Source organism: Sapajus apella, unplaced genomic scaffold, assembly GCF_009761245.1.
Source record: "Sapajus apella isolate SASKATOON/1434 unplaced genomic scaffold, GSC_monkey_1.0 scaffold7, whole genome shotgun sequence".
In the NCBI taxonomy this organism is placed as follows: domain Eukaryota; kingdom Metazoa; phylum Chordata; class Mammalia; order Primates; family Cebidae; genus Sapajus; species Sapajus apella.
The window spans coordinates 1,803,387-1,820,958 of record NW_022436947.1 but is presented as its reverse complement, the minus strand read 5'-3'; the positions used below and the strand labels follow the sequence as shown (position 1 = coordinate 1,820,958).

Here is a 17,572-nt window from a genome sequence, read left to right as displayed (position 1 = left end):
ATTTGACTTTATAGCATGACAAAAAGGGAAGGGCTTCTGGGAAGGCTACAGTAGTAAAATTACATTATGTTCGACAGCAACAGAATAAGAAAATTCTTCCCCTTTCTTTCCACCTGGTTTCAAGGAAGTATATCAACATCATCCCACAGGACAAGCCGAGGCTGCACAGCATCACAAACCAGGGGCTGTTTTTGGAAGCAAGGTATCAGAGGCCCCAGATCCATTGTGTATCCCCAGGCAAATCACTGCCCGCTCTGGGTTTCCTGTGTCTCCTTTATTTACCAGTGACACTCTGTCTAGGCTAAAGATCTGATGCTCAACCTTCTCAAGACTGCTTTAGAGGAAGGTCTAGGACACCAAGAAAAGACTGGTGAGCTCTAGCTTCTCTTTATGTGGTAAGCAATTAACTTAATATTTAATGAGAAAAATGAATTTTTGATAATTACGCCTAGCAGTAGCATACTGGGTCACATGATTATTCTAATCAACTCTATAGTCTTACTGCTGCAGAAACCATCTTTTGAAAAAGCCAGAAAGAATCTTGTCTGTCGAAGATGTCTGGTGGAGTCTCCCTTTCTACAGTGGTTTCTCTCTACCGAGCAAGCTATTGGTACCCAACCCAGAGCTGTCTGTGCATTCTCACCATTCTGCCTCATTCGCCCCACAAGTTCCCTGGGGAGTTGCTAAGTCATTTAATTTCATGACTTCCTTCACCTTTAGTACCTAAAGAGTATGCTGAACCTTTGGGGATGGTACTTTCCTAATTCTTCCAGAAAAACCAAAAGCCATCTTTCAGTTAAATCACCCTAACGTACTTGAGGATACACATTCTCACTCTCTTATCCATAAACCTCATTTCTTTTTTTTCCACTTCAAGCACAAAGTCTGATTTTAATCCAGCACCTTGTTGGAGATTCTTCGGATTTTTATAGTAGCATGCCCTGGGCATATATTTGATATAAAACAAACATCATGAATAACATTAGTTTTCATTAAAAATATATATATAAAGGTGCATTCATTAATTACCAGTTTTCACTTAATAAGTTCTCTGTAAGTATGAAGTGTCAATAAGATTATGTTTTTCTTAATTATCATAATAAACATTTTAATCCAAATTTACAAATGAGAAAACTCAGACTCAGAAAGAATAAGTGACTTAATCAAGGTTATACAGCTGATACCTAAATGGCAGAACTTGGACCAAACCCCAGGTCTTCTGCTTCCTGGCACGCTACACTGAGTCCCTGTATGACCATATTAAATTACCAAGTTGAAGTGTTTCTTAAATTGTGAAATTACTTTCACTTCTACAGTGGCATATCTCAGTTGAAACTAAAAAAGTTAGGGTGTTTTTTAATGAACAGGTCCTCTTTTGCTCATGTTTGCTTAGAGGTGAAAATAATAGTTTTAATTTCCTGGAGAAGACCTTCAAGGGCAGAGACCACAACTGCAACTTTATATTCCCCCACAGTACTAGGTAGTGCTGGGCGCACAGTACGTGTTTGATAAATACCTGTTGATCCCATATGAATAAATACAGTAGACTATATTGAAAAGGCAGTAATTAGGATTATTTAAAAATAGAAAAGTATTGGCCGGGCGCAGTGGCTCACACCTGTAATCCCAGCACTTTGGGAGGCCGAGGCGGGTGGATCACGAGGTCAAGAGATCGAGACCATCCTGGTCAACATAGCGAAACCCCGTCTCTACTAAAAATACAAAAAAAAATTAGCTGGGCATGGTGGCGCGTGCCTGTAATCCCAGCTACTCAGGAGGCTGAGGCAGGAGAATTGCCTGAACCCAGGAGGCGGAGGTTGCAGTGAGCCGAGACCATGCCATTGCACTCCTGCCTGGGTAACAAGAGTGAAACTCCGTCTCAAAAAAAAAAAAAAAAAAAAAAGAAAAGAAAAGTATTCAAGCTAATTAGTGATAAAGATGGACTTGTTTTCTCTGAGTTTATGATTTCAGTCAGAATCTTCAACTCTTTACGCTTAAAAATCAACTGATACTTATGAAGTACAATGTATTTCTAGCATAATGGACTACTACAAACTGCCAACTTTATATTGTTTACATCATTCATCAATATTAAAAAGCATATTATGTGACATTGTGAATTACAATCCAATGGATCCCAGCTGAAGAGTCACTTATTTGAAACAATACAGGAAAATTATCATCTATTACTATTACTAAAGTTGCATATGTTAACTCATAATTCTCAATTTTACATATTTGTATTTGCTTACAACTAGCTAAATGCTATCAGTGCTGTCTTCCTAAGTTGTTGTGTCTGTATGGTGTATGAATGAGGTTCTCTATTACTGTTAAGCCCAGGTACTGGCGGCAGTTATCACAAAGTTCAGCTATTTCCATGAGCTATAGGGATGCATCACAGCCAGTAATGTTATAAGAGGTTTAACTAGGAGTCACTGGATCAGTGGCCGAACTTTCACCAATTCAGAAAAAGATACATGGATTATATTAGTGGTTCTATTACCTTGCTGAAAGTTTTCTGACTTAGCCCCTTAATGAGCTAAAACTACTAACAATGAATACATAGTACCTTCACTTTAGAATTCCACATACGGGCTATTCCAAATTAGTTTTCCTCAGCCTAAGAACACAGTGGATACTGGCCACAATTTTAATTCATAAAAATAAAATAAATTTCATTTTAATTCACAAAAATAAAGTTTCATTTTAATTTTTGTGGCTAAATAAAAAAACTGAAAATACTCAGAGTTGTGAAAAACATAAAAAAAAAAACATCATGATATTACAGGAAAAGGAAATTATAGCTCTTAAAACCTCCTATTTCTCGAAACCAAAATAAAAACATGACTATTGTTAACACCAACTCAGGATCTACAGAAAACCAACACGTCACAAGAATATACTGTATGGGAAGGTAAGGGAATCAGTCAAACCCAGATTTTTGACATCCTGAGATAAGATGACTCTACCCATCTTCCCACTGGTTTTGGCATAGTGTAGACAGGGTTTACACAGGTTGTTCACAGACACTGAGGATTTTCACAAAAGTCTTCTTCCTGATACCCAGATAAGATTCAGACTTTGGTCCATCTGAACCAGCAAGGCTACTTCATAAACTATTTGATATTTATCCCATGAAATTTTGGAATGCAGACACTAAGGAATATTTTTCTTTGAAAATCATGGTTGCATTCAAATGTGTAAAGATGATGGTATAGACTTTTTTCTTATTAGCAATTCAAGTGATAATACAGAAGGGTTAAGTCCTGCTATATTGCTAAGTAAAAAAAGACAAATCCATAATATGGCCATACTTCTCCACAAAAGTAAATTTTATCTATTTGCCTATATTTTCTTTGTAGGAATTTGTAAAATGCTCTATTGTCAGACTTGAGAACATTTCCACCCCACCCCCAGAAATCACTTATTTTTATGCCATGAAAGGAAAAAAAGGGAAAATGGGTACTACAAGCAACTGAAATCTGCATTTAGTAAAAATTATACATAAAGGAGATAAATAATTAAAGTTTAACCGGATACTTAACTTCAGTATGCACTTGTCAGATTAGGATAGATGGAATAAACTGCCAGAAGCACCCATTTTACTCCAAATCCATATCTTAAATAATTCTTTAGAAAATTAAGAAATGAAAAAGTAAATACACACAAAAAATCTATTCCAACATGCTTGCTTCTATACAAATTAATGTAGTATTAATCCTATATATTACGGCTTATTATGCAGATTTGAATATCCTAAGTCAAAAATATTTTCAACAAATCAGATATGGTGAATAAAAGCATCGTAAGATATAACCTCTGCAGCAGGTGTCAGTCCTGTTGTGCAACACCAGCAGTATGAAGAAGGCCCACTGTAGTTACAAATGTATTTGGAAAAACTATAAACATGACAATTTAACCAAACTTATAATACTTTTCCCTAAAATAGGAAAAAGATATTAAAGCTGTTCTCTTTGGGACCCAGATATTATCAGCAGAAATGAAAATGCAAAAGCCTATTTTTTTTTTAATATTGAGAAGAAAATCACAATGTCAAACAAAATGAGGGATCTTTTACGGAGTTCTTACACATTGGCTATGAAAGTGTTTCCCTGCAAAGAGAAGAGTCTCACTGGGTTATCACAAAATGATGGGAGTGCAGAGGGAAGTGAGATATAAGTTAATCAACCTGGATAACAGTATGCACCTTGGATGTTAGCAAAAGCGAAGCTAATAGCTTATAAAAAACACATGAAATATATAAAATAAAATGATTTTCATATACATCTTAATTTAAAATAATTAATGCATCAAATCCCTGTTTAAGACTTTAACCTGAATATCAAATTTAAGAGTCCAGACTAGTTACTGTTACCGTGGCTCTTCCCCACATGTAACACACACACTATCAAAAATAATTTAAAAACCATCACATTCTTACATCTAAATTAGTGAGATATTTCTCCAGAAATCTTCCAAATAAATAGCTTTAAAAAAAGAATTTAAAAGCTGTTAACTTTAAAAAAAAAATCTGTTAAATAAATTATTGATAATTCTTTACCCTACCACTGAAAATACATCCAGACACTACCAACAACAAAATAAAATTCAAGCCCTGACAAGAGACCCTTTCCAGTTCAAGGTCTCTTTTTAAGGTTCTACCCTCCTCCTTCCTCTCCCCCACCAGGTCCAAAATGGTTATTGCTGAGTGGGTGTGGCACAGTGAAAATGCAGCATCAGGTTCATTCTGTTCTTCGGGCAGTGTTCTTACTATTCACACAAACTGCTCCAGGCAGGGGGATGGCAGAAGCTCCAGGCTCCTGCACCCCTAGACTGGTCTCCAAAGGGAAGAATGGCTGCAACAGCAGCTCTGTCACACAAAGAAACGTGCATGGCCATTTCTGTTCAACTTAAGGATCTTCCCAAGACGTTGTTTGGCTGTTGCCATTCCTTTTTTTGGACGTTTACCTATAAAACACCAAAAGGAGTATAAATAGCAATGAAAAGCACACTTAAGAGGGCACCTGGAAGACTACAGGGAGAGCTCTGTGACAAGTAAACCCTTAGGTGTTCTGCATGAACAAAGTCGCACTTCTGGACTTTCAGTGTTTAAAACCCTTCCACCTCATCAAATTATCTATAAGGCCTTCCCACAGTCTGGTCTGCCTACTCTTCAGCCTGGGCTCTTTCTGGTCCCACGTTAAACTGTGCTTTGGCAACAAAACCGACTACAGTTTCACAAATACCCCATATCCTGTTTCTCCCCTTTGTGCTATGGCTCAGGCTCATTCCTCTGCCTTCAAAGCTGTTTATTCTGTCACTTCTCCCAGCTCAGCCTGGCTAACCCCTGTGCATCTGATTTTAGGATCTGTCTCCTGCTCCTCAGAGCTGACTTGGATATCCTTTTTCTTTGTTCCCATAGTAACCTGTGCATACTGCCATCACTTTGCTGTCCATGATGCACGAGATGTTGAACAACTTCACTGCAGAGACTACACCTAAACTGCCATGATGACCATCATATACAGTCAGAAATGTCCTTCCTCTAGACACGTGTGAAAGTTACCTTTTGTTGCCTGGTTGCTGATAGGTGGTGGATTTGATGCCGGTCTCTTGGTGGGGTGAAGGGGCAATGAGAAGGAAGTTTCACCAACTGGCCTTTCTGGGCTTAGACTGCCGTTACTTATCTGGCACGCCCCCGAAGTCAGGTTTGAATTCTGCATATACTTTCCATTCTGAAGGCTTGAGCTGCTGCTGTCCACGTAATTCCTACTTTGTACCCTCTGACTAATTTCTGATGAACCTTCCTTTTTGATGCATTTCTGGCTTCTACTTAGATCCTGAAGGAGAAGGAAGGAAATGAAGCTGAATTTTTAGGGTTTATATGAGGTATTCAAGCTCTCTGCACACACTGGCAAAGTCAAGTGAGAAGAAACAAACTACTGAATTCTGATTTTCTTTGTTCCCATAGTAACCTGTGTATACTGCCATCACTTTGCTGTCCATGATGCATGAGATGTTGAACAACTTCAGTGCAGAGACTACACCTAAACTGCCATGATGACCATCATATACAGTCAGAAATGTCCTTCCTCTAGACACGTGTGAAAGTTAGCCACAGATGACCACTCCTGCATGATGTCATCTCAGTCCACTGACCTAACAACTCTGAAGGACTTGGATCTTGAAGTTGCATCACAAGTTAAGGGGAAAGAGAGTGAGAAAGAACAATGGAAACAGGCACTGCGCCCTACTTGCTACTCCACTCAATAAGCATGTGCCATGCAGGGACCCTGAACTGGGGGAATGGGTTCCCCGCTTCCTTGGCATGTCACAGTTCCCTCTGACCTTACATATGTGATGTTCTTTTTTAGAACCTATCTTCGGTCAGGTTCATCTCCACTGTATTTGTTTTTTAGAAAATCCTTAGATCCAGCGTCCCAAGCTTGATGTTTTCCTTTTACTACAACTATTGTTTTAGTCTCTTAAGACTACTGAGTCAACTTTCAAGGGGAAAAAAATGCTACTGACTGGTGAGTCTTGAAATTAACTGAGAGGGTCATAACCTCTCAGCATTAAAAAGAGAAAGGAATAGACTAGATGTGAACAGAGTCCACCATAGTGTGACTGTTTCATGAAACCAGTTTTCATTATGCTAATTATCTATCCTCTATGTCTTCATTTATTTTCAAAAACAATTATTAAAAAAAAAAAACCTGATTTAAATAATAGCTTACATTACATAATCCTATATAGTGCTAATAAGTGATAAACTTTATGACCAGCTACAGTGAGGCACTATAAAATCATATACTCAAAAGTAAATTATAACAAGATTTCTTATGACCTTTGACTCTGGAATATATCCTTCTAGTCAAAGAATGTATACTCACAAAGACTTCCTTTAAAAAAATAACTTGCCTCTCTTTATTATAAAAGTAATTGCTAAGCCAAATAATAATAATAAAATAATAAAAACCACCCATTATTCCACTATTCAGAGATTAATGATGTTCCATATTTAGGGGTAGAGTCTATTCTGTCTATATACACAGATATCTCCTCCTCCAGAGATTTTAGTTCATTCCTCCAATCAACCCAGAGTTATGGAAGATGGCAAAACCTAAGAGGCCCTTTTCACTTATGCTGAGGTGTTTCAGTGCTATGTGAAAGCTTTATTCACAAGAGATTTTCCCTTCACTTCTTAAAACAGTCTACTCATGTTCTCCTCTACCTCCCCTTTCCTCCCTCCTTCCCTTCTCCCCCACAAATGTTTCTTCACACGAAGGAGAACTAGAGGCAATATTCCTGCCTTTGCTGATTTACTTTCTTTCTTATGTGTGCTTCAGTTAGAGAGGTTTGGGGCCCCACTGTCACATGAAAACTTTTTATTCTTTCTCTGGCTGCCATTTTCCAAGGTTTACAGCAAAAGGTTGTATTACTTTGCTTGTTTGGTGCTATTGGTAACGTTTTACTTTTTTCAGAACTGCTACTTTGGGTTCATTTTGTTTAACATAAGCATTAATATTCTGGGATCCTAAAGCATCCAGGTTTTTCTTTTACATCAAAGGTTCTTAACCTGGAGCCAGTGGATGGTCTGGGGCAAGAGGGGGTGGTAGTAGCACAAATAGTGAGTAATGTAAGCAAAAGTCGTGTTTATTATCAATGTTTTTTCTAGAAAGATAATCTGTAACTTTCATGAAATGCTCAAAGAAATTTGGTATCCAAAACCATTCAAGAAACAGCATCAGAGATTAAAAAGAGAACTTCATGATATTCTTTTCCTTTAATATTTCATTCTAACCGGATATAACCTACAGGGGTTGGCAGCCAGTGGTTTTTTAACTGCTTCCTTGAATAAATTATTCTTTTCCAGATCGCATTCTATCCATGAGCCTTATGTTAGTCATCATTTCAGCATCTCTCAAAATGGACAGTTGTTCAAATGTGGATTTAATTATAATTTTTTGGCTGCCTAGATCTGGCACTTGATAACCAGTTGATACAATTTTAAAAAAGAAAGCAAAAACAAAGTTAATGACCATTTTAAATCTCCTTTTAAGGTTTCAAACTTTGAACATACCTGAGGATTAAATCTAGAATTATCAAACTGTTTAATCCAGGAGGAAGTCCTCAAGTCTTGTTCTTCAGTCTTGACATGGTATCCTAAAGAGAAGTTTTAGTTTAAGTAACTTTGTACAAACTTGATCTGAAATGACAAAATTAGCCTAATGCTTAAAAATGAAAGTAAATTTATGTTGACATTTTATTTAAAAACATATTAACTCTTTAGATACTCATTTGTGTACTTTCACTTTCACTATATGCCTTTCCCTCTCAAAAACAAGTCACCAGCTCATAATCTATTATGCTAATTCTTTCAATTCTCTCAAAGATTGCCTTCATTCATTCATTCGCTAGTCAAGTGAAGCAGTGAGATGGAGAAGGAACAAAGAAATATGTAACTGTTCATGATCAATTAGTTATAAACACCACACCACACTCAGACTAGCCTCAAAGACTGTCTTTATATAATGGGTTTTGGGTTAGATGCTGGAAGATCTAGAATCAAATTCTATGGCCACCTATTTATTGTATATGTAAAACCAATGCAATAATTCTCTCTAAAAATGGTGTATTTTTCCACATAGAATAGAAGCAGGTAATAAGCAAAGAATTTGAGATCAGATGGTCAATTTCCAATATATCAAATTCCAATACCACTGACTAATATCTATGTGAAGTGTGGGCAAGTTAAATTAATTTCACTAAGTCTTATTTCCTTTACCTGTAAAATCGGAGTAAATTTTACCTACAATTATTTTAAGAATTAAGTGAAATAACCAGGCATGGTGGCTTACACCTGTAATCCCAGCATTCTGGGAAGCAGAGGCAGGAGGATCACTCAAGCTCAAAAGTTGGAGATCAGCCTGGGAAACATAGTTGAGACCTCATCTCTACAAAAAGTCAAAAAAGGGCAGCCCCCTGGCACCAAGCAACCTGAAAGTACCCCAGCCCAGAAGCTAAAAAGTCAAAAAATTAGCCAGGTTTGGTGGCATGCAACTGTAGTCCCAGCTACTTGGAAGCTGAGACAGGAAGACTGCTTGAGCCCTGGAGGTTGGGACTACAGTGAGCCGTGTTTGTGCTACTGCATTCCAGCCTGGGCAACAACGTGAGACTATCTCAAAAAAAATTATTTAAGTGAAATGGATGTCAAGCTCCTGGTACACAGTTGATAATTATGTAGGATCAAACACAATTATTATATAGGCATTCAATTTTAACACAGTACTATCTTTTCCGCAGTCCTCCTCAGGCTTTTTGGGATACAAACATTTTCTCTAAAGTCACAAAGAAGAAAACACTATGTGGCATGCCTAACATTACCACAAGTCGACTCTCTCTTCCTAATACTTTCTTTTCAAGTTGAGAAAGAATAGCCTCAATCAGAAAGAAACAGTTCAAAACTTGTTTTTCTTCTCATAAAAGGAAAAAGGGTTGATTGTTCAAAGTTAGCTGACCATTTAAAGCACCAAAACACTCCTTCCACTGTGATCAACCTGCCTGTAAAAGGGAAATACTACTAACTGGCTTGCAACAGCAATGGTAGAATGATGCCAGTGAACACATTTGTCAATCCCAGGTAATTCATTTTGAGTTCTTCTGCTTCCATCTTACATGGTATGTCAGAATTGCGGTTTTTTTGGTCAACCTTCTTAACGCATTTAAAGATGTGTAATGAACATGCCTTACTCATAATCTCTAACCTAAATAAGGATTATTGAGCCATTAAGTTAGGCAACATATGTTACTTTTTAGAAATTGACAATTTATGTTTCTTACCACATTCCACTGGTTTATCATAGCGATACAACTGCCTAACCTCAAGGTTACTGCTATGGCAGCTGCTGGGATCCTGGAGAGAGCTTCTTTCACCACTGCAGTCTGTGCTTTGTATTTGCCTTTGTAAACAAGTGGAATAGTGCAACCCTGCCATAGATAGCATGCCCTGAATAGCTTCTTCCTCTGTGCTCGTCGAGGTAGGACATTCCCTAAAGAGGAGATGATCCAAAACACAAGAGTCTAGTTTTTCCGATGACAGTTTTGGTAAAATTTAAAACTAAAAAAAATGTCATAGTATTTATCTTACAGTATAATAAGACTACTACTATCAGCAAGCCTACCTTTTAACTGGAATTTCACTTCTAGATGGCTTCTGGCTCTTTTGAAGGAAGTTCCTCATCACATTCGATTCCTCCTTAAAGTTGGATGTTATTTCTTGTTTCTTTTCATCACCTGAACTTTCAGACTCTTCAGTGGTAAAATTATTTTTCTGAGATAATAATTACATGGAAACAAAGCTACATAAGAAATTGACCACATCTGTACAAATTAATCCAAAAAGATTTTATACATCTAGGGAAAGTCAGAAACTTAATTATCATGGAATTATTTCTGTATTTCACATGAGAAAAAATCAAAATATTAACTACATGAATATATTACCTTGATTTAAAAAATCCACAGTACAAGCTTTCTTTAAGGTAAAATAAAATCTATGAGAAATATGAAACAAGAATAGTAAAAGCAGAAGAGTCTTTCCCTCCACCCTTTCCAAAATCAGACAAAAGCTGTATTTCTCAAATGTGAGTGGTCACATGATGGTGTGTGTACAGTGACCACCACATGAAGACCCTGTGCTACGGTAAGTCAGGAGACAAGCTTTGGGAAAAGCTCTCATTTGCCTTCCTTCCAGGAGAAGTTACATGGGTGCTCATCTTTCGATCAAATAACGTACAAGCCACGGGGTCTCAGGCGTACCAGTGCAGTGCACTCGGGTCCGGAGTCTTCTGACTCAGAAATATCAGAATATCCTGATGGTCTACTCCTGAGTTCTGATTTCACATGTGTAAAAAACCCTGAAAAAGAATGAAAGGTTGAGAGAAAAAGAGAAAGTCATTCGACTATGGTGAACAAGGTGACAAGGTGATATTTAAAGTCCATCCAGCTTTGTGATGTCTCTCAATCTCTCTTGTTCTATCCTTCTTTTTTTCACTTTTATTTTCTTCATTTCTTTCTCCTCTCAAGGTCTTTCTCCCTAATTGGCCAAGATACAGACTGAAGTATATTCTCAAATATAAGTGTGGTATTTACTAAACATAATTGTATATTCCTTATATTGATAGCTAAAAAATGCTGAAACGAAATAGCTACTAGATGCTTTTCACGTTTCTCCTTTTGCATTAGTTATATCATTAGAAAACAAAAAGATAACTTTCCCAAATGTAAAAAGCATTCATGTAGAGTGAATTCAACAAGCTTATAAACTGGGCTTTCTCTTTCATGAGGCACTGCCATACAGCAGTGGTTTGATGGATTCCTGTTGACTAGCACCTTTTTCCTGGCATGTGTGCATAGGCAGAATCACCAACTACAGCAGTGCCAGTTTTACCCAGATTAGCAGGAACTGGGGTGTTCAACATAGATTAAATAATGTTAGTTAATCTGAAACATTTACTTGTCAAGTATCAAAATATTTATTTGAACTACTTTTTAAAATAAAAAGGAATACAGAGATCCTGAAATATGTTGAGAAATTAAAGCTTAATTCAAAGAAAAAAAGATCTTAAGGAGAAGGAGGTGTTACCATTTTGCCACACTGACGATAACCAATTAATAACCCAGTAGAGGCCTTCTTGTCAACAGGTAATCAATTAAAACCACAATACGTAGATTACTAACAGCTTCAGATTAGCCAATCATATATATTTCCTAATTCTGAAAACCATCTACATGGTCTGAAATTATATATAAATTAAACTGGAAACTTTTATTTTGGGGAGTAGAAGCCTATAACATGCATGAGCTTTCATGTGACTCTGTAAAAGCTGACTAGAGCAGCACATCTCTAACCCACATGCATCCCCTCACTAAGAATACCGTCCCTGGCCACTACACCTCACTGGGCATTCACGTTCAGCACTTCTGTGATGGGTGAACTACTCAGACATACTTCAGATTTTTCAAGACAGTTTTAGGGACACAAAAGTTTTCTGCTATTATAAACTTAAGAACTTGAAAAGTAGCAAGTTATTTTACATATTATCACATTAGTAATGAAACTATCTTTAAAATAACCATTAAAACAAACATACTGTTCAGTGGTTTCTGAGATTCTTCATTTTCCACCCCCTCTATTCCTGAACTCTCTTCTATCTTCATTTTTGCCTTTTTTGTCCTTCTTTTATCCTCTTCATTTTCACTATCTGCTGTATAAAGACTCTGATCTGTGAAGGGCTGTCTTTCATCTCTGTATCATGAAGGAAAAATAACCAAGTTAGAATATAGTGCAAGACTCTGTAGCCAAATAGTATTTATTCCCCTCTCCCTTAATTTACAAAAAGTAGAGAATTGAGACACTGTCCCCATAGTTCAATCAACCGTGTAACAGTATGCAGTAGGGATCTAAGGTTTGTTTTATGTTTGTTTTTCTTTTTTGAGACAGGGTCTGCTCTGTTAGCCCTGGTTGGAGTGCGGTGGCACAATCATAGTTCACTGTAACTTTGAATTCCTGGGCTCAAGTGATCCTCTCACCTCAACTCTCATGTAACCAGGACTACAGGCATGTCCACCACACCCAGCTAATTTATTTTTATTTTTTTGTAGAGATGGAGTCTTGCTAAGTTGTCCAGGCTAGTTTTGAACTCCTGGCCTCAAGAGATCCTCCCACACTGGCCTCCCAAATCAACCTGGGATTACAGATGTGAGCTACTGAGCTCACTACAGGTTAAACAGGGGTCCCCAACCCCTGGGCCATACATTGGCACTAGTCCGTGGCTTGTTAGGAACTGGGCTACACAGCAGGAGGTGAGTGGTGGGTGAGTAAACATTACCACCTGAGCTCCACCTCCCGTCAGATCAGTGGCAGCATTAGATTGTCATAGGAACATGAACCATATTGTGAACTACACATGTCCAAGAATTACACACTCCTTACAAGAATCTAATGCCTGATGATCTGAGGTAGAAGAGTTTAATCCCAAAACCATCCCCTGGCTGTGAAAAAATTGTCTTCCACAAAACCAGTCCTTTGTGCCAAAAAGGCAAAGGACCCCTGGGTTAAATGAACAAAGGGAACCCAATGAAAATTAATCTATTTGATACTCTGTTTTACTTTACATACTTAATTATTCTTCCATTTGTCAACAGTAATCGTAGATCATTATCTTTCGCTCTCCATTCAGGTACTGTGGAAGATGGCTGGAGATGTTTGTTGAATTTTCCATTCAGTTTAGAGCTCAAGATGTCCTGAAGGTATAAAAGCAGAACTTACTTCCCATCCACCCTCAGGTAGCCCTGCTTGACTGAGGGAATACAGTATACCACCACCACTGCTGCCAATGGCCCTGCCTCTCAAAGATACAGGACAGCCACCTGGGCTTGGGGATATGCAGCAGTATGGCACTCCAGAGTTCCCACAGCCAAAGCAAGAGTATAGCTCATCTTTCTGGAGGGCTATTAACTATGAAATACATTTTAGAAAGTAAAACATAAAATATGCATAAAGCGAATTCAAAGAAATTTCGTTCTTGCAGAAAGCTGAAAAACGAGCAGCACTGCCTCAGGGTATTTTATATCTCTTCCCCTTGCTTCTTCCTGCTAAAGTGCTAGCTACTGGTGCCTTTCCATTCACCCATCCTCCACCTACAGTAAGCAACTTACAGGCCACCACATAGCTATCACTAGGAACAAAGGCCACCATGCAACATAAAGATAGTAGCTGGGTCTTAAGGCATGAAAAAGATTTCCTTTTCACAGTGATTTTCCCCTTAATAATAAATAGAACCTTTCATAATAAACTTAATCTTCTCTGATTACAGTTTAGAACAACATAATATAATTACATACATTTAAAATATTTAAAGTGTGTGTGTGTGTGTGTGTGTGTGTGTGTGTAATCTTTTTTTAAAGCCAGGATCTAGCTACGTTGGCCTTAAACTCCTGGGCTCAAGTGATCCTCCTGCCTTAGCCTCCCTAGTAGCTGAGACTATAGGCCGACACCACAGCACCTGGTTCTTCAATCTTATTCATTTAAAATTGTTGCTTATCCACTACTTGGGATATAAAATTATGGATGATGCAGAGCTCAATACAAAGTCATTGCCATGTTCTTCAAAGGCGCTACACAGATTTCATTACTGCCTCCCATTCTCCCCTTTGTCCAGCAGGCCAGCACTTCACAAAGTTCAGTGAGTTTCTTCTGATAGTCTCCCAGTCTAACAGTCCTCCAGGCTGACTGTGGGATCAAGTAGAGGCTTTCTGCATTTGCTCTTCCCTCTGCCTGTAATGCTGTTCCTCCAATCACCTTATAACCATCTGACTTCCTCCTATTTGTTATTCAGCTGTCAGTTCAAACCTGAGAGGTTCTCTGACCACCTGAGCTAAAGCAGCCAGCTCTACCTCATCCCCCTTTATTCTGTTGTTCTATTGTTTTGCTTTTTTAAAATAACACTTAATAATCTGAAATTTATTATTTTAATATATGTCTCTGTCTCCCCATCCTTCTTGAAGAAGGATGGAAGCTTCATGAGGGGCAGAGACTTAAGTTTTGCTCACCATCTTCCCAGAGCCTAGCAGAGGAAGTGGTACTTGCTAAAGACTCAGTAAACTTATCAGCAATCGAATGAGGTCTGTTCATTCAAATGCTACACTAAAAGCTAGAAAAATTAAGCACCACTCCCTGTCACAGGCAAAATTACTGGTTGATCCCGACAATGCTGCAGCAAAGATTAGGTACCAACAATAGTCAGATTATTCTCTTGTTATTATCCCTTTAAAGAACTTTAAAGAACCAAGTTATTTTTGTTGTCATGAAACATAATACTTGCCTCTTCCCATGGACACATCTCTAATCTTTTGAGGACTTCCCTTGTGTGGAGCTCTAGAATGTCTAGGTTAGAAGGAGTTCGGACATTATGATCTCGAAGTTTCCTCATCTTTCTTCGGGAATGGTATGGGGAAGTTGCTTCATTTGAGGATCGTGAAACTGGACACACAGGAGGAATTCCCTGAGATTTAACTGGTTTGCCATTTTCCTCCTTTAAGAATTAAAATCAGAGTATTTTTATGAGACAGCTATTACATACATACCTAACTAAATAATCATCCATAAAAATATTTTAGAAAGCAAAAACCATTCAGTTAAACCATATAAACAACAAAAAAAAGACAGGACATCCTAAGCTTCAAACAGTTTTGGTGAGATCTTTATTCCCTTCTCTCTGCAACATAATATACTGTGAACAGTATTTTATTATATTTATTCGTTTTTGAGATAGGGTCTTGCTCTTGTCGCCCAGGCTGGGGTGTGGAGTGTAGTGGTGCAATCTCGCCTCACTGCAATCTCCACCTCCTGGGCTCAGGCAATCCTCCTACTTTAGCCTCCCAAGTAGCTGGGACTACAGGCGCATGCCACTGCACCCAGCTTATTTTTTTATTTGTTTTAGAGAGAGGGATTTGCCAAGTTGCCCAGGCTGGTGTAGAGCTCCTGACTTCATGCAACCCACCTGCCTCGGCCTCCGAAAGTGCTGGGACTACAGGTGTTAGCCACTGCACCTCACCTGGATTTTCAATCTTCTTAAAGGGTGTGTTGCATTCCACTGTATAGATACAGCTTAATTTTCTGACCTAACACTTACTGGTAGCCATTTAAGTTGCTGTTCTTTCCAACAACAAACATTCTTTTCACATATATGTTTGTATAAATCAATAATTACTTTTTAAACCAAAATTATACATCTACGTAATTTAAAACTTAAATATTCTATAAGCATATCATGAAAAGTTATGCTTTTCCTCTTCCCCATCCCTGACTCCCATTCTCCAGAGGCAACCCCTTGCTACATTTTTTTTTTTTACTGTGGTAACAATAAACATAAAATCTGCCATTTTAACCATTTGTAAGTGTATGGTTTAGTGGCATTAAGTAGAGTCACATTCTTGTGCAGCCATCACTGCCATCCATCTCCAGAACCTTCTCATCTGCACAAACTGAAACTGTACCCAGTACACAATAATTTCTCATTCTCCCCTCCCGCCAAACCCCTAGCAACTACTATTCTTCTTGTATTCTCTATGAATTTGACACTTATAGGAACCTCATATAAGTGGAATTTTATAAAATTTGTCCTTTGGTGACTGGCTTATTTCACTTAGCAAAAATCTTCAAGGTTCATCCATGCTGTAGTATGTGTCAGCATCTCTTTCCTTTATAAAGCTGAGTAGTATTCCACTGCATGTACCACACTTGATCTATCCACCTGCTGATGGACACTTCGGTTACTTGGTCTACCTTTTGGCTACTGTGGATAATACTGCTATAAACACAGGTGTACAAATACCTGTTTGAGTCCCTGCTATCAATTCTTTCAGGTATTTAGCCAGGACTTCCAACCCTTCTAAATGGTTTTCCCTCTAGTTATTTGCCTCCAAATTACAAAATGACATGTTTGTACAGTTTTCACCTTCAGATATTACTGAATTCCTATCATGCAAGATGAAGTCTTAATCCTCACACACCTCTCTTAAACATGCATATACCTCCCTTTCCTTCAATATTCAGTAAATTGGACTCAGCAAAAATTATCCACTAGAAGAATGAAAACATTCAAACACATTTGGTAATCCATCAATTTTCTATTTTTCTCTGGAGACATCCTTCCTGGATAGGACTGCCAGATAAACTATAAGATACCCAGTTAAACTTGAACTTCAGGTCATAACAAATATGGATCCTTTCATTCTCCTGACCCATCCTGGACTGGCTGCTCTCTGGGCCAGTCTAATTATTCTTCCAAGTGTATTTTATCACTTTAAATTTGTAATATTGATTTAGAGTTGACTGACATTTTCAGAGGTGGCACTCTCATTTATTTAACTATTGTTTTACTTCTGTAAGTCAAGATTTATAGTTTTTTTCATATAGAATCATAACTTTTATAGTAAGTTTATTCTTTATTTTTTTAATTGTATTTTAGGTTTTCGGGCACATGTGAAGAACATGTAAGATTGTTGCATAGGCACACACATGGCAGTGTGATTTGCTGCCTTTCTCCCCATCACCTATCTGGCATTTCTCCCCATGCTCTCTCTCCCCTAGTTCCCTCCAACAAACCCCAGTGTGTGATGCTCCCCTCCCTGCATCCATGTGTTCTCGTTGTTCAACAACCACCTATGAGTGAGAACATATGGTGTTTGATTTTCTGTTCTTGTGTCAGTTTGCTGAGAATGATGGTTTCTAGATTCATCCATGTCCCTACAAAGGACATGAACTCATAGTTTTTTATAGGGCTGCATAGTATTCCATGGTGTATAGTGCCACATTTTCCCTGTCCAGTCTATCATCAATGGGCATTTGGGTTGGTTCCAGGTCATTGCTATTATAAGCAGTGCTGCTATGAGCATTCCTGTGCATTTGTCCTTATAGTAGAATGATTTATAATCCTTTGGATATATACCCAGTAATGGGATTGCTGGGTCAAATGGAATTTCTTTTTCTAGGTCCTTGAGGAAT

The 17,572-nt window shown here is 38.0% G+C and overlaps 1 protein-coding gene and 1 long non-coding RNA gene across 2 annotated transcripts in view; one reads left to right on the top strand and one right to left on the bottom strand.

Annotated features, from left to right (window-relative positions):
• Positions 1-3,055: 3,055 nt before the first annotated feature.
• Positions 3,056-17,572, bottom strand: part of KDM7A (lysine demethylase 7A) — an 88,227-nt gene continuing 73,710 nt past the window's right edge. The window contains exons 12-20 of the mRNA XM_032275632.1: positions 14,889-15,098; positions 13,184-13,308; positions 12,156-12,310; positions 10,822-10,919; positions 10,185-10,333; positions 9,844-10,052; positions 8,084-8,166; positions 5,567-5,840; positions 3,056-4,968 (exon numbers count right to left, since the gene is read on the bottom strand). Coding sequence (XP_032131523.1) covers positions 4,874-4,968; positions 5,567-5,840; positions 8,084-8,166; positions 9,844-10,052; positions 10,185-10,333; positions 10,822-10,919; positions 12,156-12,310; positions 13,184-13,308; positions 14,889-15,098 — 1,398 coding nt within the window. The 3' untranslated portion in view covers positions 3,056-4,873. The remainder of the gene's footprint in view (positions 4,969-5,566; positions 5,841-8,083; positions 8,167-9,843; positions 10,053-10,184; positions 10,334-10,821; positions 10,920-12,155; positions 12,311-13,183; positions 13,309-14,888; positions 15,099-17,572) is intronic.
• Positions 5,828-6,209, top strand: LOC116549925. The gene is made up of 2 exons (XR_004268154.1): positions 5,828-5,961; positions 6,099-6,209. It is a non-coding gene; the product is annotated as an uncharacterized LOC116549925 (long non-coding RNA).